Source organism: Halichoerus grypus, unplaced genomic scaffold, assembly GCF_964656455.1.
Source record: "Halichoerus grypus unplaced genomic scaffold, mHalGry1.hap1.1 HAP1_SCAFFOLD_68, whole genome shotgun sequence".
Taxonomy (NCBI): Eukaryota; Metazoa; Chordata; class Mammalia; order Carnivora; family Phocidae; genus Halichoerus; species Halichoerus grypus.
In genome coordinates, this window is record NW_027555009.1 from 81,462 (window position 1) to 106,744 (window position 25,283).

At 44.8% G+C, this 25,283-nt stretch overlaps 1 protein-coding gene across 1 annotated transcript in view; it reads left to right on the forward strand.

Annotated features, from left to right (window-relative positions):
- Nucleotides 1–6,758, forward strand: part of LOC144380698 (transmembrane protein 135-like) — a 76,490-nt gene extending 69,732 nt beyond the window's left edge. Inside the window, exons 3-4 of the mRNA XM_078065528.1 lie at nt 3,392–3,538; nt 6,660–6,758. Of these exons, the coding sequence (XP_077921654.1) occupies nt 3,392–3,538; nt 6,660–6,741 (229 nt within the window). The 3' untranslated portion in view covers nt 6,742–6,758. The remainder of the gene's footprint in view (nt 1–3,391; nt 3,539–6,659) is intronic.
- The last annotated feature ends 18,525 nt before the right edge of the window (nt 6,759–25,283 follow it).

A 25,283-nucleotide genomic window follows, 5' to 3' on the forward strand; every position in this document is an offset into this window, starting at 1 on the left:
AAAATACATGGAGAGAAATGAAAATGCAAACACAATAGTCCAAAATCTGGGATATAGCAAAAGCTGTTCTAAGAGGGAAGTTTATAGCAATATAGGCCTACCTCAAGAAGCAAGAAAAATCCTAAATAAACAACCAATCTAACCTTACATCTAAAGGAACTAGAGAAAGAACAACAAACAAAGCCACAAGCCAGTAGAAGGTAGGAAATAATAAAGATTAGAGCAGAAATAAAGTAGAAACTAAAAAAACAATAGAACAAATCAGTGAAACCAGGAGCCAGTTCTTTGAAAAATCAACAAAATCATAAGCCTTTAGCCAGATTCATAAAAAGACAGAGAGGACTCAAGTAAATAAAATTAGAAATGAAAGGGGAGAAGTAACAACCGAAGCACAGAAATCAAAAAGATTGTAGGAGAATGTTAACCTATGTCCCAGCAAACAAAAGTCCAGGACCAGATGGTTTCACAAGGGGATTCTACCAAACATTTAAAGAAGAGTTAACACCTGTTCTCAAACTATTCCAAAAAATAGAAAAGGAAAACTTCTTAATTTATTCTATGAAGTCAACATTACCCTGATACCAAAGCTAGATAAAGACACTACAAAAAAAGAGAAATACAGGCCAATATCTCTTTCTGAACATAGATGCAAAAATTTTCAACAAAATACTAGCAAACTGAACCCAACAATACATTAAAAATTCATTCACCAGAATCAAGTGGAATTTATTCCTGGGGTGCAAGGGTGGTTCAGTATTCACAAGTCAATCAATGTGATTCATCACATCAATAAAAGAAGGAATAAAAACCAAATGATCATTTTAATGGATGCAGAAAAAGCATTTTAGAATATAAAACATCCATTCATGATAAAAACCCTCAGCAAAGTGGGATTAGAGGGAACATCTCAACATAATAAAAGCCATAAATGAAAAACCCACAGCTAACATAATATTCAATGGTGAAAAACCGAGAGCATTTCCCCTAAGGTCAGGAACAAGACAAGGATGTCCACTCTCACCACTCATATTTAACGTAGTACTGGAAGTCCTAGCCACAGTGATCAGAAAAGAGGAAGGAAGAAGTAAAACTTTTTCTATGTGCAGATGACATGATACTATATATGGAAAACCTTAAAGACTCCACCAAAAAGCTATTAGAACTGATAAATGAATTCAGTAAGATTGCATGATACCAAATCAACATATAGAAATTCATGGTATTTTTATATACTAATAAGCAACAGAAAGAGAAATTAAGAAAGCAATTCCATTTACAATTGCACCAAAGGTAATAAAATATCTAGGAATAAACTTAACCAAGGAGGTGAAAGACTTGTGTAAAAATATATAAATTATCTTTTATCAATGTTTTATAGTTTATATTTTATATATATATTATATATAGTTTATATATTTATAAACAGTATTCATAAACATTGATAAAAGATGTTGCTGTTTCTACACAAACAAGTGGAAAGATAATCTGTGCTCATGGATTGGAAGAACAAATATTGTAAAAGTGTCCATACTACACAAATGTATACAATCTACAGATTTAATGTTATCCCTATCGAAATACCAACAACATTTTTCACAGAACTGGAACAAAGAATCCTAAAATTTGTATGGAACCACAAAGACCCCGAATAGCCAGAGCAATTTTGAAAAAGAAAAGCAAAGTTGGAGATGTCACAATTCCAGACTTCAACTTATACTACAAAGCTTTAGTAATCAAAACAAGCATGGTACTAGCACAAAAATAGGCACATAGATCAATGGAACAGAATAGAAAACCAGAGGTAAACTCACAATTATATGGTCAGTTAATCTTCGACAAAGCAGGAAAGAATATCCAGTGGGAAAAAGACAGCCTCTTCAACAAATGGTGTTGAGAAAAGTGGACAGCAACATGCAAAAGAATGAAACTGGCCCACTGGCTTACACCATACACAAAGCTAAATTCCAAATGGATTAAGGACCTAAATGTGAGACATAAAACCGTAAAAATCCTAGAAGAGAGCACAGGCAGTAACTTCTCTGATATCGGACATAGCAACTTTTTTCTAGATATGTCTCCTGAGGCAAGGGAAGCAAAAGCAAAAATAAAACTATTGGGACTACATCAAATAAAAAGCTTCTGCACAGCAAAGGTAATAATCAACAAAACTAAAAGACGGCCTATGGGATGGGAAAAGATATTTGCAAATGACATATCTGATAAAGGGTTAGTATCCAGAATTATAAAGAACTTCTATAACTCGATGCCTGAAAAACAACTAATTCAATTTAAAAATGAGCAGACAAGATGAACGAACATTTCTCCAAAGAAGACATCCAGATGTCCAACGGACACATGAAAAGATACTCACCATCAGTGATCATCAGGGAACTGCAAAGCAAAACTGCAATGAGCTATCACCTCACACCTGGCAGAATGGCTAAAATCAACAACACAGGAAACAACAGGTGTTGGCAAGGATGTGGAGAAATAGGAACCCTCTTGCACTATTTGTGGGAATGCAAACTGACGCAGCCATGCTGGAAAACAGTATGGGGATTCCCCAGAAAGTTGAAAATGGAACTACCCTACAACCTAGTACTCACAGTACTGGGTATTTACCCAAAAAATACAGAAACACTAATTCACAGAGACACTACGTGTACCCTCTGTTTATTGCAGCATTATTTACAATAGCTAAATTATGGAAGCAGCCCAAGTGTCCATCAATAGGATAAAGAAGAGGTTTTATACACACACACACATACACATATACACACAATGGAATATTGAGCCACAAAAAAGAATAAAATCTTGCCATTTGCAACAACATGGATGAGCTAAAGAGTATAATGCTAAGCAAAATAAGCCAGCTAGAGAAGGACAAATACCGTATTATTTTACTCATATGTGGAATTTAGGAAACAAAACAAATGAGCAAAGGAAAAAAAATGAGAGAGAGAGACAAACGAAGAAATAGACTCTTAACTACAGAGAACACACTGATGGTTACCAGAGGGTAGGTGGGTGGGGGATGGGTGAAATAGGTGAAGGAGATTAATAGTACACTTATCTTGATAAACACTGAATAATGTTGAGTCAGTGTATTATGCACCTGAAACTAATATAACACTGTATGTTAACTATGCTGGAACTAAAATAGAAAACTTAATAGAAGAATTTATTGCATTATTAAAGAAATGGCTGTCAGCATTTTCTTATAAAGGATAAGATTTTATTTAAATTTTGAAAAACATTATTTCAAATGATAAGGTACTCTCCAAAATGTATTTGTATATTAACAGAATCAGGATGGGTTTTTTTTCCTTATTGTCTTTTTCCTTTTATTTTTTAAAGGTGAAAATGCCTCACATTGTGCTCTTTTCTTTAGGTTTATTGTAGGGAAGGAAGAAATTCCCACACATTCTTATTCACCAGAAGCAGCATATGCAAAAGTGGAACAAAAGACAGAGAAACATGAAGAAAAGCCAAGAAGATTGAATATAATTGCTCTAATCAGGAAACTTGTGGATTCAGTGTAAGTTTTTTATCTTGATATTTAGCACACTGTGTTACTGTTTTATATGATATTTGTACTTTGCCAAGGTGTTTTATTTTCTTTTCAGTAATGATATACATATATATCATATCTATCTTTTTTTTTTTTTATCAGAAACAGTGCATAGAGTTTTATAAAAGGCACATAATGGCAAGTCAGTGTTATTTATTATTTTTGTCTGGACTATAGACCAACATATGCCTTTAGAATAGATTTATATGAACTTGTAATAGTTTTCTATGTCAAACTAGACACAGTTGTAGGAGGCTAGAATGGGGAACTTTAGGAAACAGGTTAATATGTGCTAATCAAATATTCCAAATGTGGAAAGGAGAAAGAAAAGTTCTGGGGCACATTCAAGAAGATAGAGGAATAATAAGGAGCAAACCTTACATAAATGTTTTTTGTAAGAGTAGAAATTTTCAGGGCTTTGGAAATGGAATAAAACATCTTTATTTGTATATTATACAAAGAAGTCTGAATTTCATACAAATAGTATTTGGTTTTTTTGGTTTTTTTTTTTAACTTTGTCCTTTTTTTGTTGTTGTTATGTTAGTCACCATACAATACATCATTAGTTTTTGATGTAGTGATCCACGATCCATTGTTTTCGTATAACATCCAGAGCTCCACGCAATATGTGCCCTCCTTAATACCCATCACTGGGCTATTTCAAGTATAGGAATTATACTTCTATATAATATTAAAATACATCTATAATTAATAGAAAATTTAGTGATTTAAAATTAGAACATCAGTTAATAAAAATAATCTTTGTAGTGATATTTTAGAGAGTGTTGAATGAATAGCCAATATAGAAAGTTAGGGATCAGTTATGGGAAGCTGAAGCCAATAAATCAGACCTTAGACTCTCATTTCACCCCTGCTGGCTTTGTGACTTTGGGCAAGTGATTTAACCACTCTGGACCCTAAAGTCCTCATCTGTTAACTTGGGTTAATGATCTCTGTTATGGAGTGTTGCGTCCATTAAATGAAATAACATGTGAGTTGCCTCACGTACATGAGCACAGAGTAGGTGCTCAAAATTTTTACTGTATTTAAAGACTTTGTCTTCATTTTAGTATACAGCACATACAGAAGGTAAGAGGGAGGGAAGGAATAACAGATGGCAGGAATAATTGTGGTAGTAAACTTTTAAAAAAAATTTATGTATATCCTTTTTTTTATCATGATAAGTGCACTCCTTAATCCCCATCACCTGTTTCACCCATATCCCTAACTACCTCCCCTCTGATAATCAGCAGTTTGTTCTCTGTAGTTAAGAGTCTGTTTCTTGATTAGTTTCTCTCTTTTTTTTTCCCTTTGCTCATTTGTTTCCTAAATTCCACATATGAGTAATACGGTTGAATATTACTGTGTGTGTGTGTGTGTGTGTGTGTGTGTGTGTGTGTGTATACCACCTCTTCTTTATCCATTCATTGATTGAAATGGGCTGCTTCCATAATTTGGCTATTGTAAATAATGTTGCAATAAACATAGAGATGCATATGTCCGTTTGAATTAGTGTTTTGTAATTTTTGGGTAAATAGCCACTAGTGAGATTGGTAATGAACTTCTTAATTCTTAAGCAAGTTCAAAATAGTTACTGATCACCTGAGTGAAGAAAAGAGACAAGGAATCCCTATTCATGGAAATCATGTCACCATGAATCAGAGGGGAATGCGGAGACGGGAATGCAGAGAATGTATTATGTGGGTGAATGATGCCTTGGGTATCAGAACTAATCAGGTCATGGCAGAACTTGTCAGACTTGCCTCCGTGAGTCCACTGCTGTGGAAGCAGATGCAGGGTAATACATAAGCAGAGCAGATAAGACAGGAGATGGGGAGTCCAGGTTTTGAGAAGTTTTAATAACAGACTGAGGGAAGATTAAATGACAGTATAGCTGATACCAGAATTGAACTTCACTAGCAAAGAGAGTTTAACGATTTCTGTGTAGTTCCAGTAGCACTGGCTGAGGAATGCCTTTGAAGAGGACACTTAGAAGTATGAAGAGTGATGGTTTACACATGGCCACCCCTCTCTGATTTACCTCTTTTAGGTCCCAGCTTTAATCCCTCAACTTCACATGGCCAGATATGTCCCATCATCCTGATGACATAAGGGCTACGGGCAGCAGGAATCCCTGCCGTCCCCCTTGTCTGTGAAGGGCTACACGTATATGCCAGCTGTGGTGCAGAATTGGATTTCTGAAAGGGTTTTGCTAATCAGTTTGCAAATGGAATTAAAGAGGTGTGGAGCCAGAATATCACTCTACACATTATTGTTACAAACAAGAAACTTAATGTGTTCCAACCATGAGATAATTAATTAACTGCAGTCTGCAAGAATTACAAAGACTACTTATTTTGGAACATGAACACTTCATAGAGAAAGGGGGAGAGCCAGACCCCTGTTAGATATTTTACTTACTTTTTTACGCCTCAATATAGTCCTGGAGTCAGCATACCAAATAATTAAAAATCTATGTGTCTTGAACAGTAGCCCCCCCAGCAGAAACATTTACTAAACACCAGAGGACCAAGTGGTTTGCATTTAAATCACAAATAACCTACTTTTGAATTCCCACATGATCTATTACTCTATTTATTTTAAAAACTGAATTTTGAAATCTAATACCGTATCATGTTTCTTTTCCAGATGTTTTCTCTCAAATATAATTAAGTATAAATTCCTGTAACCTGAGCACTTTCTCATTATGATTGTTGCTCAAGTACTGACTTCATGGGTGACTTATGACCATTATACTCTACAGTAAGCAACTTAAAGCTTCCAAAAGATTTGGCAGAGTATAGAGATAATATATTACATATTTTTCATATTTAGTCACAAATATTTACCAATGTTTTTTCTGTTCTGCATTTAAGTATTTTGACTGCAGTCACATATTTTATGCACTGTGTCAAATGGTGAACTGAAAAGAAAAAAAAATCTGTTATCTTTGCTTTTTTATGTCCTAAGAAACCAAAAGATGCATGCATTTAGAAACAAGTAGGTAATGTTTTCTGCTTTTTTGGTTAGAGAATGTTAAGCACATCTACACACATACACATCATTTATTATTTTTGTCTTATTTCAGATGTAAGCATGGACCAAGGCATAGGTGTTGCAAACACTATGAAGATAATTGCATCTCTTATTGCATTAAAGTAAGTATATAAAAGTATCACTGTTAGCCATGGGGAATATATATAGAAATAACTTTTTAAAGATTGTATTTATTTGAGAGAGAGAAAAAACATGAGTGGGGGGAGGGGCAGAGGGAGAGGGACAAGTAGACTTCCCACTGAGCACAGAGCCAGATGCTGGGCTTAATCCAGGACCTGAGATCATGATCTGAGCCAAAGTCAGACACTCAACTGGCTGAGCCACCCAGGCGTGCCCCATATAGAAATAACTTTTGAATTAAAGCATGATTTCAAAGTAAATGGAAAAATAGACAGTAATTGCTATCATTCTTTGCATTTGACTTGAAGAATGAGAAATTTGTGAAAAATAGATAACAATTTAGCTTTTAGTATTCATTTACCAGATCCTTGGTTAATTAATTTTAAAATTCGCTTATTTAAAAGTTAGTGAAGGGGTGCCTGTGTGACTCAGTCGGTTAAGTGTCTGCCTTCAGCTCAGGTCATGATCCCAGGGTCCTGGGATCAAGCCCCGTTTCGGGCTCCCTGCTCAGGGGGAGTCTGCTTCTTGCTCTTCCTCTCCCTCTGCCCCCTCCCCTGCTCATGTTCTCTCTTTCTGTCTCAAATAAATAAAATTGTATAAAAAAATCAGTGTAAAACTTTTAAAGTAGAAGAGAAGGTGAAGCAACAACAGCAAAAAAGACAGAAAAATAAAGTTATTAAAATTTATATGTTGTAATGTGTTCTCATTAGAATGCGTGCTAGAACAAGGTCCCTGGGGTATGCTGTCTACTAGTGGATCAGCAGTCATACACATACCCTGTGCGCAATCTGATACAGTGGCATTTGGTGTTGGACTTGTAAAGCTGTTACATTTTTGAAGGCATGGAGGTTACTGGAGCATGTTCAACAGTTACTCTACATGAAGGAAGTTAGCTGTGCCCACTGGCAGAAATTCCTCCCTCCCTAGTATATTTGTGTACTAGAATGTCTCTGCTCACACCCGTCCCCCGTTCTGTGCCTGCCGTCCTTCCATCCTCCATCACCACCATCTCTGGGGAGGAAGTCATTTTCATTGCAGTTAGTCTGGTGCAGGTGGCACCACCTGCCACAAATTCTCTAGTTTTGTCTGTCACAATCCTGATGCTTTAAAAAGTTTATGTTCTTCCTTTATAGTATCTGATCCCCACTCAGTTGGTGATGGAAAGTTGTACAGCACCCCCAAAAGACAGCCTCCCAGCAGTCACTCTGAGGAAGAGGGACTGTATCACATTTTGCTTCTGAATGTGAATGCCTGTGGTCTAATATTGATGGTGGCATATACCCAAGCTAACACTTACCTTAGAGTCCCTGAAGATATGAGCAGAGGTTAAAGCAGTATTTTTTCATTTGTGCAGTGGTTTCTGAAACACTCCTTCCAAATCTGATTTCCTGCCCCACTTGTACAATGGCGGGGGGGCGGGCAGCAATGTTGCTGGCAGCCCTCAAGATCTGCCAGCTCCCAGGCAGGAGTTACGCCCTCCAAATGGACGTAATTCTGATTTAAGGGGAGACTTCAGGAGGGGAACTAAGAGAACTATTCTGATTAAATCGGAGGTATTTGAGAAAGTTTGGAAAGAGGGCAAGTGATATTTAAAAAAAAATTATATGAGAAAAGGAGAATTACTGAGGAAGGAAAACATCTAGTCATTGTATCAAAATGTGTACCAGTCCTATAAACTTGGCAATTTATGTATAAATTGGAATATTGTCCATGAATGTAAAATTATTTGGAGACCTGTAGGTGAGGAATTTACGCTACAAATATAGTAAAATACTTTGACAGTGCACCTCATTATCCTAACAGCTCAGTTATACCACATGTTAAATCACATCCCTGAGTAAATATTCGTATGAATTAGCCTTCCCTGCAGCTCACTATGCTCCATTCATACTTTTTGTTGGTTCCTCGTAAGTGCCAATCTCTGTTTTGTCTTTGTGCTTTCTGCCCAAGCTATCTGAAATGTTTTTCTCATGCTAGCTCCTTCTCTTTTCTCTTTAAATGTCACATCCTCTTTCACTTTCCCTTACCACCTAATTTAATATCGGCTGCCTCTTATTTGCCTCCTAGAGTCTTATTTCCTGCACAACACTTAACTGTAATCTGTAATTATTTTATGTACTTACTTATTTGCTCTTTCTCTAATGAGCGTGAAGCTCCATGAAGGCAAAAACTTTGTGTCCTCTTGACCACTCTGTCCCCAGCATCTAGTGTAGTGGTTGGCACATGAGAGGCCTTCAGTGAATGTTTTCTGAATACGTGAAAGGGTGAATGGATGGAAGGATGAATGGATCTCTTGAAAATAGCATGGAAAGATTGAACAGGAGTGTGATCCTTGAATCTTTAGATTAATATTGTTAAGATTATTAATGGCAAGATAAAGTGTGAACACTTCATGCATTAAACATATACTGGGCAGTTTCAGTTAAGCAAATGCATGGTAATTTATGCTGATTGGTCAGACAATTTAATTTTCATGTTTTAACCAGGTGTTAAATAGTTTCAGGTAAATTAATGAATGTTTCTTCATAGTAATTCAGTTTTTTTCTAAAAAAGAAGGCTGCTCTCTGGAAGATACAAACCTGACCTTTGGAACTTAGCAGGAATGTAGACATTTTTCCATCCCACTGGTGGTGAGAGAGGAGGAGGATGGGAGACTGGTATTACAATGTATTGGTTGAATCATGTGAACTACTGTTCTTTTATATAACATTAGCTTTTGTGCTAATTGGAATTTTTCAGCCTCTCAGTATGAAGTGACATTTAAACTTCATTACCCTAAATACTGAAATGAAATTGACCAACAGTAGTCATCCTCTCTGTTCCCTTTTGCCCTATAGATAGTTGCAGGTAATATGGAAAAATGTTGGCAGCAAGTATGCCTTTGTAGTGGATTTGCCTTTTCGAGTTTTGTTTAGTATACTTTAAAGCTACCATTTCTTAGAGATGTTTTAGCCTGACACTGTTGAGCATAGAAATAAAAACCTAGGTATAATTATATTTTTTTCCAGGAGAATTCTTTTAACCTGATCATTTAAAAAATTGATATTAAAGGTCTAAAAATAAAATTATTTTTCTGTCAAAAGAATTCCTATTTATAGTAATGATTAAGAAGAGTTCTCTGTTAAAATTTCTGAAAAGCATTTTTTTTTTTTTTGGAATTTCAGTGCTTTTGTTCCTAAAATACAGTTATGGTTTAGGAATTTTAAATCCTATGTTAACAATGTTAACAAAATGTCAAGAAATGGAAGTTTGGTGCATAGACAAGCTTGGCCAGTGCTTGTGAACCTTTCAAGTTTTTGAAAATCAAAGATGAGGTATAGTCACTAAAAATTTTACTCTTATTCTAAGGTAATTGTTTTAAAATTGAGGTCTTTAAGGCTTAATTTTGAAAATACTTTGATATAAACTGGGGTTATTTATTATTTGGAATTATGTTTTGATTCTGCGACAGTAAAATTTATATCTGACGGACCTCTCCACAGGGTGGCAGCATTTTCAACTCTGCTTGAGTGCAAACCTGGGGAATGAGTCCCAGCAGAATTCCGAGGGAGAAATAAGCATGGGCAGGAGGCAGCTATCGACTCAACTCTTGTTTCGGGAAACTAGATCGGCTCTCCCGTGTGTGCGTGTAGTCCTAAGTGCCATCCACCCAACGCAAAGGAACAAAAGCGCAGAGGACCCGTGCCTCAGCAAAGATCGCCCTTCCTGAGCGTGCACTTCATCTATTGTGTGTTTTTGTGAAAGCATGAGAAATGGAACCTAAACGTAACTCGGAGTGAGAAGCAGGCCTGTAAGGAAGGCTGCTGTGGACTCACCTCTTGTTTGAGGAGATTAGCACTGCTGTACCCTGTGTGCCTGGATGCCTAGTTACCAGGCTACTAACACCAAGAATCAATGCTATAGAGTTACTGCGCTTTAGTTAACATTGCCGTTCCTGAAGCCAGGGGAATTTGACAGTGCTCGTGGTTGAGAGCCCGGGGAAAGGGTCCCATACGTGAAATGGAGTGAGAAACAGGCCGGAGCGGAAGGCAGCTCTCAACTCACCTCTTGTTGATGAGGCTGGTACCCTTGCCCCGGGTGTGCCTGCAGGCCTAAAGCCAACCACCTAACTCAAAGGAACAACTCTGTAGAGAATTCCTGCTTCGGCTAAAGTAGCCATGCCGGAGGGTGGACGCATTTTGCTGTGTGCATGCGTGAGCGCACTGCAAGTGAGTCCACAACCATTTTCCGTGTGGGACTCAGGCCCCGGCAGAGGGCAGAACACGACTCCCCACGTGTTTCCTGAGGCTAGCACTGCGGCCCCACTTTTGCATGGAAGTCTAATAGCAAGCATTCTTTTTTTTTTTTTATTAAATTTTTTTATTGTTATGTTAATCCCATACATTACATCGGTAGTTTTAGATATAGTGTTCCATGATTCATTGTTTGTGCATAACACCCAGTGCTCCACGCAGAACGTGCCCTCCTCAATATCCATCACCAGGCTAACCCATCCTCCCACCCCCCTCCCCTCTAGAACCCTCAGTTTGTTTTTCAGAGTCCATCGTCTCTCACGGTTCTTCTCCCCCTCCGATTTCTCCCCCTTCATTCTTCCCCTCCTGCTACATTCTTCTTCTTCTTTTTTTCTTTCTTAACATATATTGCATTATTTCTTTCAGAGGTACAGATCTGAGATTCAACAGTCTTGCACAATTCACAGCGCTTACCAGAACACATACCCTCCCCAGTGTCCATCACCCAGTCACCCCATCCCTCCCACCCCACCCCCCACTCCAGCAGCCCTCAGTTTGTTTCCTGAGATTAAGAATTCCTCATATCAGTGAGGTCATATGATACATGTCTTTCTCTGTTTGACTTATTTCGCTCAGCATAATACCCTCCAGTTCCATCCACGTCGTTGCAAATGGCAAGATCTCATTCCTTTTGATGGCTGCATAATATTCCATTGTGTATATATATATATATATATATATATATATATATATATATATATACCAAACTTCTTTATCCATTCATCTGTTGATGGACATCTTGGCTCTTTCCACAGTTTGGCTATGGTGTTCATTAATAGCAAGCGTTCTACCTCGGAGAAACAACACTGAAGAGAAACCGTGCTTTAGCTACCGACGACCTCTGTGTGGGAGGAAGCAGTTTAGGGTGTACTGTGGGTGAGAGCCTGGGGACGGGTTCCGTTTCGTAAAATCGAGGGAGAGACAGGCCGGAGAGAAGGCAGCTCTCAACTCACACCATGGCTATGGGGCTAGTACCGTTGCCCCGGGTGTGTGTGCAGGCTTAATGAAAACCGCCTAACTCGAAGGAAAAACTCGGTGGAGAATCCATGCTTCAGCTAAAACAGCCGCTCCTGAGGGTGGAAGCATTTTGTTGTGTGCGTGCATGAGAGCCCTGCAAGGGAGTCCAAAGCTTTTTGCGAGTGAGACTCAGGCCCCAGCAGAAGGCAGAACACGACTCCCCCTGTGTTTCATCAAGCTAGCACTGCGGCCCCACTTTTGCATGGAAGTCTCATCACTAGCGTTCTAACTCAAAGAAACAACAGTGTAGAGAAATCGTGCTTTAGTTACTGTCGACCTCCAGGCGGAGGAAGCAGTATACAGGGTACCGTGGGTGAGAGCCTGGGGAACGGTTTCCATACGTGAAACCGAGGGAGAAACCGTTCCGGGCAGAAGGCACCTCTGGACTCAGCTCTTGCTACCTGAAGCTAACACTACTGCTCCATGTGTGCTTGGAATGCTCCGTGCTCAACACAGCCTTGGAAGGAACAAGCCTGTAAAGAATCCCAGCTGCAGCTCATTCGCCTACCAGGCTACTAAGGCCACGAAGCCATGGTGTATAGTTACTGCACTTTAGGTAACATTGCCGTTCCTGAAGTCGGAGGAATTTTACCGTGCTCCTGTAGGAGAGACCGGGAAAGGGTCCCATACGTGAAATGGAGTGAGAAACGGGCCGGTGTGGAAGGGAGCTCTAAACTCACCTCTTGTTTCTGATGCTAGTACCCTTGCCCCGGGGGTGCCTGCAGGCCTAAAGCCAACCACCTAACTCAAGGGAACAACTCTTTAGAGAATTCCTGCTTCGGCTAAAAGAGCCATGCCTGAGGGTGGACGCATTTTGCTGTGTGCAAGGGTGAGCGCCCTGCAGCTGAGTCCCAAACCATTTTCTGTGTGAGACTCAGGCCCCGGAGGAAAGCAGAACACGACTCCCCACTTGTTTCATGAAGCTAGCACTGCGGCCCCACTTTTGCATGGAAGTCTAATCGCTAGCGTTCTAACTCGGAGAAACAACACTAGAGAACCCGTGCTTTAGGTACCGTCGACCTCTGTGTGGGAGGAAGCGGTTTAGGGTGTACTGTGGGTGAGAACCTGAGGACGGGTTCCATTTCGGAAAATCGGGGGAGGGACAGGCCGGTACACAAGGCAGCTCTCCGCTCACACCATGGTTATGGGGCTAGTACCGTTGCCCCGGGTGTGCGTGCAGGCTTAAAGACAACCACCTAACTCGAAGGAAAACCTTGGGAGAGAATCCATGCTTCAGCTAAAACAGCCACTCCAGAGGGTGGGGAAGCATTTTGTTGTGTGCGTGCGTGAGAGCCCTGCAAGGGAGTCCAAAGCTTTTTGCGAGTGAGACTCAGGCCCCAGCAGAAGGCAGAACACGACTCGCCATGTGTTTCGTCAAGCTAGCACTGCGGCCCCACTTTTGCCTGGAAGTCTCATCGCTAGCGTTCAAACTCGAAGAAACAACAGTGCAGAGAAAGCGTGCTTTAGCTACCGTCGACCTCTCTGTGTGAGAAAGCAGTTTACGCTGCACTGTGGGTGAGAGCCTGGGGACAGGTTCCATAGGTAAAATCGAGGGAGAGACAGGCCAGTGCAGAAGGCAGCTGTCAACTCACCTCGTGTTTACGAGGCTAGTGCAGTTGCCCCGGGTGTGCCTGCAGGCCTAAAGCCAAGCACCTAAGTCGAAGGAACAACTCTGTAGAGAATTCCTGCTTCAGCGAACATAGGCATTCCTGAGGCTGGAAGCATTTTGCTGTGTGCCTGCGTGAGAGAAGTGCAATGGAGTCCCCAACCATTTTCCGTGTGAGACTCAGGCCCCGGGAGAAGGGAGGACACACCTCCCCACTTGTTTCATGAAGTTAGCACTGCGGCCCCACTTTTGCATGGAAGTCTAATCGCTAGCGTTGTAACTCGGAGAAACAACACGGTAGAGAAACCGTGCTTTAGCTACCGTCGACCTCTGTGGGAGGAAGCAGTATAGGGTGTACTGTGGGTGAGAGCCTGGGGACGGGTTCCATTTCGTAAAATCGGGGGAGAGACAGGCCGGTACACAAGGCAGCCCTCCACTCATACCATGGCTATGGGGCTAGTACCGTTACCCCGGGTGTGCGTGCAGGCTTAAAGACAACCACCTAACTCGAAGGAAAAACTTGGGAGAGAATCCATGCTTCAGCTAAAACAGCCACTCCAGAGGGTGGGGAAGCGTTTTGTTGTGTGCGTGCGTGAGAGCCCTGCAAGGGAGTCCAAAGCTTTTTGCGAGTGAGACTCAGGCCCCAGCAGAAGGCAGAACACGACTCGCCATGTGTTTCATCAAGCTAGCACTGCGGCCCCACTTTCGCATGGAAGTCTAATCGCTAGCGTTCTAACTCGAAGAAACAACACGGTAGAGAAACCGTGCTTTAGCTACCATCCACGTCTCTGAGGGAGGAAGCAGTTTCCAGGCTACCGTGGGTGAGAGCCTGGGGAACGGGTTCCTTACGTGAGACCGAGGGAGAAGAAGTCCGGGCCAGAAGGCACCTCTCGACTCAGCTCTTGTTACCTGAAGCTAACACTACCGCTCCGTGTGTGCATAGGAATGCCAAGTGCTCCACACTGATTTGGCAGAAAGAAGCCGGTCAAGAATCCCAGCTTCAGCTCATTCGCCTCTCCACAGGGTGGCAGCATTTTCAACTCTGCTTGAGTGCAAACCTGGGGAATGAGTCCCAGCAGAATTCCGAGGGAGAAATAAGCATGGGCAGGAGGCAGCTATCGACTCAACTCTTGTTTCGGGAAACTAGATCGGCTCTCCCATGTGTGCGTGTAGTCCTAAGTGCCATCCACCCAACGCAAAGGAACAAAAGCGCAGAGGACCCGTGCCTCAGCAAAGATCGCCCTTCCTGAGCGTGCACTTCATCTATTGTGTGTTTTTGTGAGAGCATGAGAAATGGAACCTAAACGTAACTCGGAGTGAGAAGCAGGCCTGTAAGGAAGGCTGCTGTGGACTCACCTCTTGTTTGAGGAGATTAGCACTGCTGTACCCTGTGTGCCTGGATGCCTAGTTACCAGGCTACTAACACCAAGAATCAATGCTATAGAGTTACTGCGCTTTAGTTAACATTGCCGTTCCTGAAGCCAGGGGAATTTGACAGTGCTCGTGGTTGAGAGCCCGGGGAAAGGGTCCCATACGTGAAATGGAGTGAGAAACAGGCCGGAGCGGAAGGCAGCTCTCAACTCACCTCTTGTTGATGAGGCTGGTACCCTTGCCCCGGGTGTGCCTGCAGGCCTAAAGCCAACCACCTAACTCAAAGGAACAACTCTGTAGAGAATTCCTGCTTCGGCTAAAGTAGCCATGCCGGAGGGTGGACGCATTTTGCTGTGTGCATGCGTGAGCGCACTGCAAGTGAGTCCACAACCATTTTCCGTGTGGGACTCAGGCCCCGGCAGAAGGCAGAACACAACTCCCCACTTGTTTCCTGAGGCTAGCACTGCGGCCCCACTTTTGCATGGAAGTCTAATAGCAAGCGTTCTTTTTTTTTTTTTATTAAATTTTTTTATTGTTATGTTAATCCCCATACATTACATCGGTAGTTTTAGATATAGTGTTCCATGATTCATTGTTTGTGCATAACACCCAGTGCTCCATGCAGAACGTGCCCTCCTCAATACCCATCACCAGGCTAACCCATCCTCCCACCCCCCTCCCCTCTAGAACCCTCAGTTTGTTTTTCAGAGTCCATCGTCTCTCATGGTTCTTCTCCCCCTCCGATTTCTCCCCCTTCATTCTTCCCCTCCTGCTACATTCTTCTTCTTCTTTTTTTCTTTCTTAACATATATTGCATTATTTCTTTCAGAGGTACAGATCTGAGATTCAACAGTCTTGCACAATTCACAGCGCTTACCAGAACACATACCCTCCCCAGTGTCCATCACCCAGTCACCCCATCCCTCCCACCCCACCCCCCACTCCAGCAGCCCTTAGTTTGTTTCCTGAGATTAAGAATTCCTCATATCAGTGAGGTCATATGATACATGTCTTTCTCTGTTTGACTTATTTCGCTCAGCATAATACCCTCCAGTTCCATCCACGTCGTTGCAAATGGCAAGATCTCATTCCTTTTGATGGCTGCATAATATTCCTTTGTGTATATATATATATATATATATATATATATATATATATACACACATATATATATATACCAAACTTCTTTATCCATTCATCTGTTGATGGACATCTTGGCTCTTTCCACAGTTTGGCTATGGTGGACATTAATAGCAAGCGTTCTACCTCGGAGAAACAACACTGAAGAGAAACCGTGCTTTAGCTACCGACGACCTCTGTGTGGGAGGAAGCAGTTTAGGGTGTACTGTGGGTGAGAGCCTGGGGACGGGTTCCGTTTCGTAAAATCGAGGGAGAGACAGGCCGGAGAGAAGGCAGCTCTCAACTCACACCATGGCTATGGGGCTAGTACCGTTGCCCCGGGTGTGTGTGCAGGCTTAATGAAAACCGCCTAACTCGAAGGAAAAACTCGGTGGAGAATCCATGCTTCAGCTAAAACAGCCGCTCCTGAGGGTGGAAGCATTTTGTTGTGTGCGTGCATGAGAGCCCTGCAAGGGAGTCCAAAGCTTTTTGCGAGTGAGACTCAGGCCCCAGCAGAAGGCAGAACACGACTCCCCCTGTGTTTCATCAAGCTAGCACTGCGGCCCCACTTTTGCATGGAAGTCTCATCACTAGCGTTCTAACTCAAAGAAACAACAGTGTAGAGAAATCGTGCTTTAGTTACTGTCGACCTCCAGGCGGAGGAAGCAGTATACAGGGTACCGTGGGTGAGAGCCTGGGGAACGGTTTCCATACGTGAAACCGAGGGAGAAACCGTTCCGGGCAGAAGGCACCTCTGGACTCAGCTCTTGCTACCTGAAGCTAACACTACTGCTCCATGTGTGCTTGGAATGCTCCGTGCTCAACACTGCCTTGGAAGGAACAAGCCTGTAAAGAATCCCAGCTGCAGCTCATTCGCCTACCAGGCTACTAAGGCCACGAAGCCATGGTGTATACTTACTGCCCTTTAGGTAACATTGCCGTTCCTGAAGTCGGAGGAATTTTACAGTGCTCCTGTAGGAGAGACCGGGAAAGGGTCCCATACGTGAAATGGAGTGAGAAACGGGCCGGTGTGGAAGGGAGCTCTAAACTCACCTCTTGTTTCTGATGCTAGTACCCTTGCCCCGGGGGTGCCTGCAGGCCTAAAGCCAACCACCTAACTCAAGGGAACAACTCTTTAGAGAACTCCTGCTTCGGCTAAAAGAGCCATGCCTGAGGGTGGACGCATTTTGCTGTGTGCAAGGGTGAGCGCCCTGCAGCTGAGTCCCAAACCATTTTCTGTGTGAGACTCAGGCCCCGGAGGAAAGCAGAACACGACTCCCCACTTGTTTCATGAAGCTAGCACTGCGGCCCCACTTTTGCATGGAAGTCTAATCGCTAGCGTTCTAACTCGGAGAAACAACACTAGAGAACCCGTGCTTTAGGTACCGTCGACCTCTGTGTGGGAGGAAGCGGTTTAGGGTGTACTGTGGGTGAGAGCCTGAGGACGGGTTCCATTTCGGAAAATCGGGGGAGGGACAGGCCGGTACACAAGGCAGCTCTCCGCTCACACCATGGTTATGGGGCTAGTACCGTTGCCCCGGGTGTGCGTGCAGGCTTAAAGACAACCACCTCACTCGAAGGAAAACCTTGGGAGAGAATCCATGCTTCAGCTAAAACAGCCACTCCAGAGGGTGGGGAAGCATTTTGTTGTGTGCGTGCGTGAGAGCCCTGCAAGGGAGTCCAAAGCTTTTTGCGAGTGAGACTCAGGCCCCAGCAGAAGGCAGAACACGACTCGCCATGTGTTTCGTCAAGCTAGCACTGCGGCCCCACTTTTGCCTGGAAGTCTCATCGCTAGCGTTCAAACTCGAAGAAACAACAGTGCAGAGAAAGCGTGCTTTAGCTACCGTCGACCTCTCTGTGTGAGAAAGCAGTTTACGCTGCACTGTGGGTGAGAGCCTGGGGACAGGTTCCATAGGTAAAATCGAGGGAGAGACAGGCCAGTGCAGAAGGCAGCTGTCAACTCACCTCGTGTTTACGAGGCTAGTGCAGTTGCCCCGGGTGTGCCTGCAGGCCTAAAGCCAAGCACCTAAGTCGAAGGAACAACTCTGTAGAGAATTCCTGCTTCAGCGAACATAGGCATTCCTGAGGCTGGAAGCATTTTGCTGTGTGCCTGCGTGAGAGAAGTGCAATGGAGTCCCCAACCATTTTCCGTGTGAGACTCAGGCCCCGGGAGAAGGGAGGACACGCCTCCCCACTTGTTTCATGAAGTTAGCACTGCGGCCCCACTTTTGCATGGAAGTCTAATCGCTAGCGTTGTAACTCGGAGAAACAACACGGTAGAGAAACCGTGCTTTAGCTACCGTCGACCTCTGTGGGAGGAAGCAGTATAGGGTGTACTGTGGGTGAGAGCCTGGGGACGGGTTCCATTTCGTAAAATCGGGGGAGAGACAGGCCGGTACACAAGGCAGCCCTCCACTCATACCATGGCTATGGGGCTAGTACCGTTACCCCGGCTGTGCGTGCAGGCTTAAAGACAACCACCTAACTCGAAGGAAAAACTTGGGAGAGAATCCATGCTTCAGCTAAAACAGCCACTCCAGAGGGTGGGGAAGCGTTTTGTTGTGTGCGTGCGTGAGAGCCCTGCAAGGGAGTCCAAAGCTTTTTGCGAGTGAGACTCAGGCCCCAGCAGAAGGCAGAACACGACTCGCCATGTGTTTCATCAAGCTAGCACTGCGGCCCCACTTTCGCATGGAAGTCTAATCGCTAGCGTTCTAACTCGGAGAAACAACACGGTAGAGAAACCGTGCTTTAGCTACCATCCACGTCTCTGAGGGAGGAAGCAGTTTCCAGGCTACCGAGGGTGAGAGCCTGGGGAACGGGTTCCTTACGTGAGACCGAGGGAGAAGAAGTCCGGGCCAGAAGGCACCTCTCGACTCAGCTCTTGTTACCTGAAGCTAACACTACCGCTCCGTGTGTGCATAGGAATGCCAAGTGCTCCACACTGATTTGGCAGAAAGAAGCCGGTCAAGAATCCCAGCTTCAGCTCATTCGCCTCTCCACAGGGTGGCAGCATTTTCAACTCTGCTTGAGTGCAAACCTGGGGAATGAGTCCCAGCAGAATTCCGAGGGAGAAATAAGCATGGGCAGGAGGCAGCTATCGACTCAACTCTTGTTTCGGGAAACTAGATCGGCTCTCCCGTGTGTGCGTGTAGTCCTAAGTGCCATCCACCCAACGCAAAGGAACAAAAGCGCAGAGGACCCGTGCCTCAGCAAAGATCGCCCTTCCTGAGCGTGCACTTCATCTATTGTGTGTTTTTGTGAGAGCATGAGAAATGGAACCTAAACGTAACTCGGAGTGAGAAGCAGGCCTGTAAGGAAGGCTGCTGTGGACTCACCTCTTGTTTGAGGAGATTAGCACTGCTGTACCCTGTGTGCCTGGATGCCTAGTTACCAGGCTACTAACACCAAGAATCAATGCTATAGAGTTACTGCGCTTTAGTTAACATTGCCGTTCCTGAAGCCAGGGGAATTTGACAGTGCTCGTGGTTGAGAGCCCGGGGAAAGGGTCCCATACGTGAAATGGAGTGAGAAACAGGCCGGAGCGGAAGGCAGCTCTCAACTCACCTCTTGTTGATGAGGCTGGTACCCTTGCCCCGGGTGTGCCTGCAGGCCTAAAGCCAACCACCTAACTCAAAGGAACAACTCTGTAGAGAATTCCTGCTTCGGCTAAAGTAGCCATGCCGGAGGGTGCACGCATTTTGCTGTGTGCATGCGTGAGCGCACTGCAAGTGAGTCCACAACCATTTTCCGTGTGGGACTCAGGCCCCGGCAGAAGGCAGAACACGACTCCCCACTTGTTTCCTGAGGCTAGCACTGCGGCCCCACTTTTGCATGGAAGTCTAATAGCAAGCGTTCTTTTTTTTTTTTTTATTAAATTTTTTTATTGTTATGTTAATCCCCATACATTACATCGGTAGTTTTAGATATAGTGTTCCATGATTCATTGTTTGTGCATAACACCCAGTGCTCCACGCAGAACGTGCCCTCCTCAATACCCATCACCAGGCTAACCCATCCTCCCACCCCCCTCCCCTCTAGAACCCTCAGTTTGTTTTTCAGAGTCCATCGTCTCTCATGGTTCTTCTCCCCCTCCGATTTCTCCCCCTTCATTCTTCCCCTCCTGCTACATTCTTCTTCTTCTTTTTTTCTTTCTTAACATATATTGCATTATTTCTTTCAGAGGTACAGATCTGAGATTCAACAGTCTTGCACAATTCACAGCGCTTACCAGAACACATACCCTCCCCAGTGTCCATCACCCAGTCACCCCATCCCTCCCACCCCACCCCCCACTCCAGCAGCCCTCAGTTTGTTTCCTGAGATTAAGAATTCCTCATATCAGTGAGGTCATATGATACATGTCTTTCTCTGTTTGACTTATTTCGCTCAGCATAATACCCTCCAGTTCCATCCACGTCGTTGCAAATGGCAAGATCTCATTCCTTTTGATGGCTGCATAATAATCCATTGTATATATATATATATATATATATATATATATATATATATATATATAGACCAAACTTCTTTATCCATTCATCTGTTGATGGACATCTTGGCTCTTTCCACAGTTTGGCTATGGTGGACATTAATAGCAAGCGTTCTACCTCGGAGAAACAACACTGAAGAGAAACCGTGCTTTAGCTACCGACGACCTCTGTGTGGGAGGAAGCAGTTTAGGGTGTACTGTGGGTGAGAGCCTGGGGACGGGTTCCGTTTCGTAAAATCGAGGGAGAGACAGGCCGGAGAGAAGGCAGCTCTCAACTCACACCATGGCTATGGGGCTAGTACCGTTGCCCCGGGTGTGTGTGCAGGCTTAATGAAAACCGCCTAACTCGAAGGAAAAACTCGGTGGAGAATCCATGCTTCAGCTAAAACAGCCGCTCCTGAGGGTGGAAGCATTTTGTTGTGTGCGTGCATGAGAGCCCTGCAAGGGAGTCCAAAGCTTTTTGCGAGTGAGACTCAGGCCCCAGCAGAAGGCAGAACACGACTCCCCCTGTGTTTCATCAAGCTAGCACTGCGGCCCCACTTTTGCATGGAAGTCTCATCACTAGCGTTCTAACTCAAAGAAACAACAGTGTAGAGAAATCGTGCTTTAGTTACTGTCGACCTCCAGGCGGAGGAAGCAGTATACAGGGTACCATGGGTGAGAGCCTGGGGAACGGTTTCCATACGTGAAACCGAGGGAGAAACCGTTCCGGGCAGAAGGCACCTCTGGACTCAGCTCTTGCTACCTGAAGCTAACACTACTGCTCCATGTGTGCTTGGAATGCTCCGTGCTCAACACTGCCTTGGAAGGAACAAGCCTGTAAAGAATCCCAGCTGCAGCTCATTCGCCTACCAGGCTACTAAGGCCACGAAGCCATGGTGTATACTTACTGCCCTTTAGGTAACATTGCCGTTCCTGAAGTCGGAGGAATTTTACAGTGCTCCTGTAGGAGAGACCGGGAAAGGGTCCCATACGTGAAATGGAGTGAGAAACGGGCCGGTGTGGAAGGGAGCTCTAAACTCACCTCTTGTTTCTGATGCTAGTACCCTTGCCCCGGGGGTGCCTGCAGGCCTAAAGCCAACCACCTAACTCAAGGGAACAACTCTTTAGAGAACTCCTGCTTCGGCTAAAAGAGCCATGCCTGAGGGTGGACGCATTTTGCTGTGTGCAAGGGTGAGCGCCCTGCAGCTGAGTCCCAAACCATTTTCTGTGTGAGACTCAGGCCCCGGAGGAAAGCAGAACACGACTCCCCACTTGTTTCATGAAGCTAGCACTGCGGCCCCACTTTTGCATGGAAGTCTAATCGCTAGCGTTCTAACTCGGAGAAACAACACTAGAGAACCCGTGCTTTAGGTACCGTCGACCTCTGTGTGGGAGGAAGCGGTTTAGGGTGTACTGTGGGTGAGAGCCTGAGGACGGGTTCCATTTCGGAAAATCGGGGGAGGGACAGGCCGGTACACAAGGCAGCTCTCCGCTCACACCATGGTTATGGGGCTAGTACCGTTGCCCCGGGTGTGCGTGCAGGCTTAAAGACAACCACCTCACTCGAAGGAAAACCTTGGGAGAGAATCCATGCTTCAGCTAAAACAGCCACTCCAGAGGGTGGGGAAGCATTTTGTTGTGTGCGTGCGTGAGAGCCCTGCAAGGGAGTCCAAAGCTTTTTGCGAGTGAGACTCAGGCCCCAGCAGAAGGCAGAACACGACTCGCCATGTGTTTCGTCAAGCTAGCACTGCGGCCCCACTTTTGCCTGGAAGTCTCATCGCTAGCGTTCAAACTCGAAGAAACAACAGTGCAGAGAAAGCGTGCTTTAGCTACCGTCGACCTCTCTGTGTGAGAAAGCAGTTTACGCTGCACTGTGGGTGAGAGCCTGGGGACAGGTTCCATAGGTAAAATCGAGGGAGAGACAGGCCAGTGCAGAAGGCAGCTGTCAACTCACCTCGTGTTTACGAGGCTAGTGCAGTTGCCCCGGGTGTGCCTGCAGGCCTAAAGCCAAGCACCTAAGTCGAAGGAACAACTCTGTAGAGAATTCCTGCTTCAGCGAACATAGGCATTCCTGAGGCTGGAAGCATTTTGCTGTGTGCCTGCGTGAGAGAAGTGCAATGGAGTCCCCAACCATTTTCCGTGTGAGACTCAGGCCCCGGGAGAAGGGAGGACACGCCTCCCCACTTGTTTCATGAAGTTAGCACTGCGGCCCCACTTTTGCATGGAAGTCTAATCGCTAGCGTTGTAACTCGGAGAAACAACACGGTAGAGAAACCGTGCTTTAGCTACCGTCGACCTCTGTGGGAGGAAGCAGTATAGGGTGTACTGTGGGTGAGAGCCTGGGGACGGGTTCCATTTCGTAAAATCGGGGGAGAGACAGGCCGGTACACAAGGCAGCCCTCCACTCATACCATGGCTATGGGGCTAGTACCGTTACCCCGGGTGTGCGTGCAGGCTTAAAGACAACCACCTAACTCGAAGGAAAAACTTGGGAGAGAATCCATGCTTCAGCTAAAACAGCCACTCCAGAGGGTGGGGAAGCGTTTTGTTGTGTGCGTGCGTGAGAGCCCTGCAAGGGAGTCCAAAGCTTTTTGCGAGTGAGACTCAGGCCCCAGCAGAAGGCAGAACACGACTCGCCATGTGTTTCATCAAGCTAGCACTGCGGCCCCACTTTCGCATGGAAGTCTAATCGCTAGCGTTCTAACTCGGAGAAACAACACGGTAGAGAAACCGTGCTTTAGCTACCATCCACGTCTCTGAGGGAGGAAGCAGTTTCCAGGCTACCGTGGGTGAGAGCCTGGGGAACGGGTTCCTTACGTGAGACCGAGGGAGAAGAAGTCCGGGCCAGAAGGCACCTCTCGACTCAGCTCTTGTTACCTGAAGCTAACACTACCGCTCCGTGTGTGCATAGGAATGCCAAGTGCTCCACACTGATTTGGCAGAAAGAAGCCGGTCAAGAATCCCAGCTTCAGCTCATTCGCCTCTCCACAGGGTGGCAGCATTTTCAACTCTGCTTGAGTGCAAACCTGGGGAATGAGTCCCAGCAGAATTCCGAGGGAGAAATAAGCATGGGCAGGAGGCAGCTATCGACTCAACTCTTGTTTCGGGAAACTAGATCGGCTCTCCCGTGTGTGCGTGTAGTCCTAAGTGCCATCCACCCAACGCAAAGGAACAAAAGCGCAGAGGACCCGTGCCTCAGCAAAGATCGCCCTTCCTGAGCGTGCACTTCATCTATTGTGTGTTTTTGTGAGAGCATGAGAAATGGAACCTAAACGTAACTCGGAGTGAGAAGCAGGCCTGTAAGGAAGGCTGCTGTGGACTCACCTCTTGTTTGAGGAGATTAGCACTGCTGTACCCTGTGTGCCTGGATGCCTAGTTACCAGGCTACTAACACCAAGAATCAATGCTATAGAGTTACTGCGCTTTAGTTAACATTGCCGTTCCTGAAGCCAGGGGAATTTGACAGTGCTCGTGGTTGAGAGCCCGGGGAAAGGGTCCCATACGTGAAATGGAGTGAGAAACAGGCCGGAGCGGAAGGCAGCTCTCAACTCACCTCTTGTTGATGAGGCTGGTACCCTTGCCCCGGGTGTGCCTGCAGGCCTAAAGCCAACCACCTAACTCAAAGGAACAACTCTGTAGAGAATTCCTGCTTCGGCTAAAGTAGCCATGCCGGAGGGTGGACGCATTTTGCTGTGTGCATGCGTGAGCGCACTGCAAGTGAGTCCACAACCATTTTCCGTGTGGGACTCAGGCCCCGGCAGAAGGCAGAACACGACTCCCCACTTGTTTCCTGAGGCTAGCACTGCGGCCCCACTTTTGCATGGAAGTCTAATAGCAAGCGTTCTTTTTTTTTTTTTTATTAAATTTTTTTATTGTTATGTTAATCCCCATACATTACATCGGTAGTTTTAGATATAGTGTTCCATGATTCATTGTTTGTGCATAACACCCAGTGCTCCACGCAGAACGTGCCCTCCTCAATACCCATCACCAGGCTAACCCATCCTCCCACCCCCCTCCCCTCTAGAACCCTCAGTTTGTTTTTCAGAGTCCATCGTCTCTCATGGTTCTTCTCCCCCTCCGATTTCTCCCCCTTCATTCTTCCCCTCCTGCTACATTCTTCTTCTTCTTTTTTTCTTTCTTAACATATATTGCATTATTTCTTTCAGAGGTACAGATCTGAGATTCAACAGTCTTGCACAATTCACAGCGCTTACCAGAACACATACCCTCCCCAGTGTCCATCACCCAGTCACCCCATCCCTCCCACCCCACCCCCCACTCCAGCAACCCTCAGGTTGTTTCCTGAGTTTAAGAATTCCTCATATCAGTGAGGTCATATGATACATGTCTTTCTCTGTTTGACTTATTTCGCTCAGCATAATACCCTCCAGTTCCATCCACGTCGTTGCAAATGGCAAGATCTCATTCCTTTTGATGGCTGCATAATATTCCTTTGTGTATATATATATATATATATATATATATATATATATACACACATATATATATAGACCAAACTTCTTTATCCATTCATCTGTTGATGGACATCTTGGCTCTTTCCACAGTTTGGCTATGGTGGACATTAATAGCAAGCGTTCTACCTCGGAGAAACAACACTGAAGAGAAACCGTGCTTTAGCTACCGACGACCTCTGTG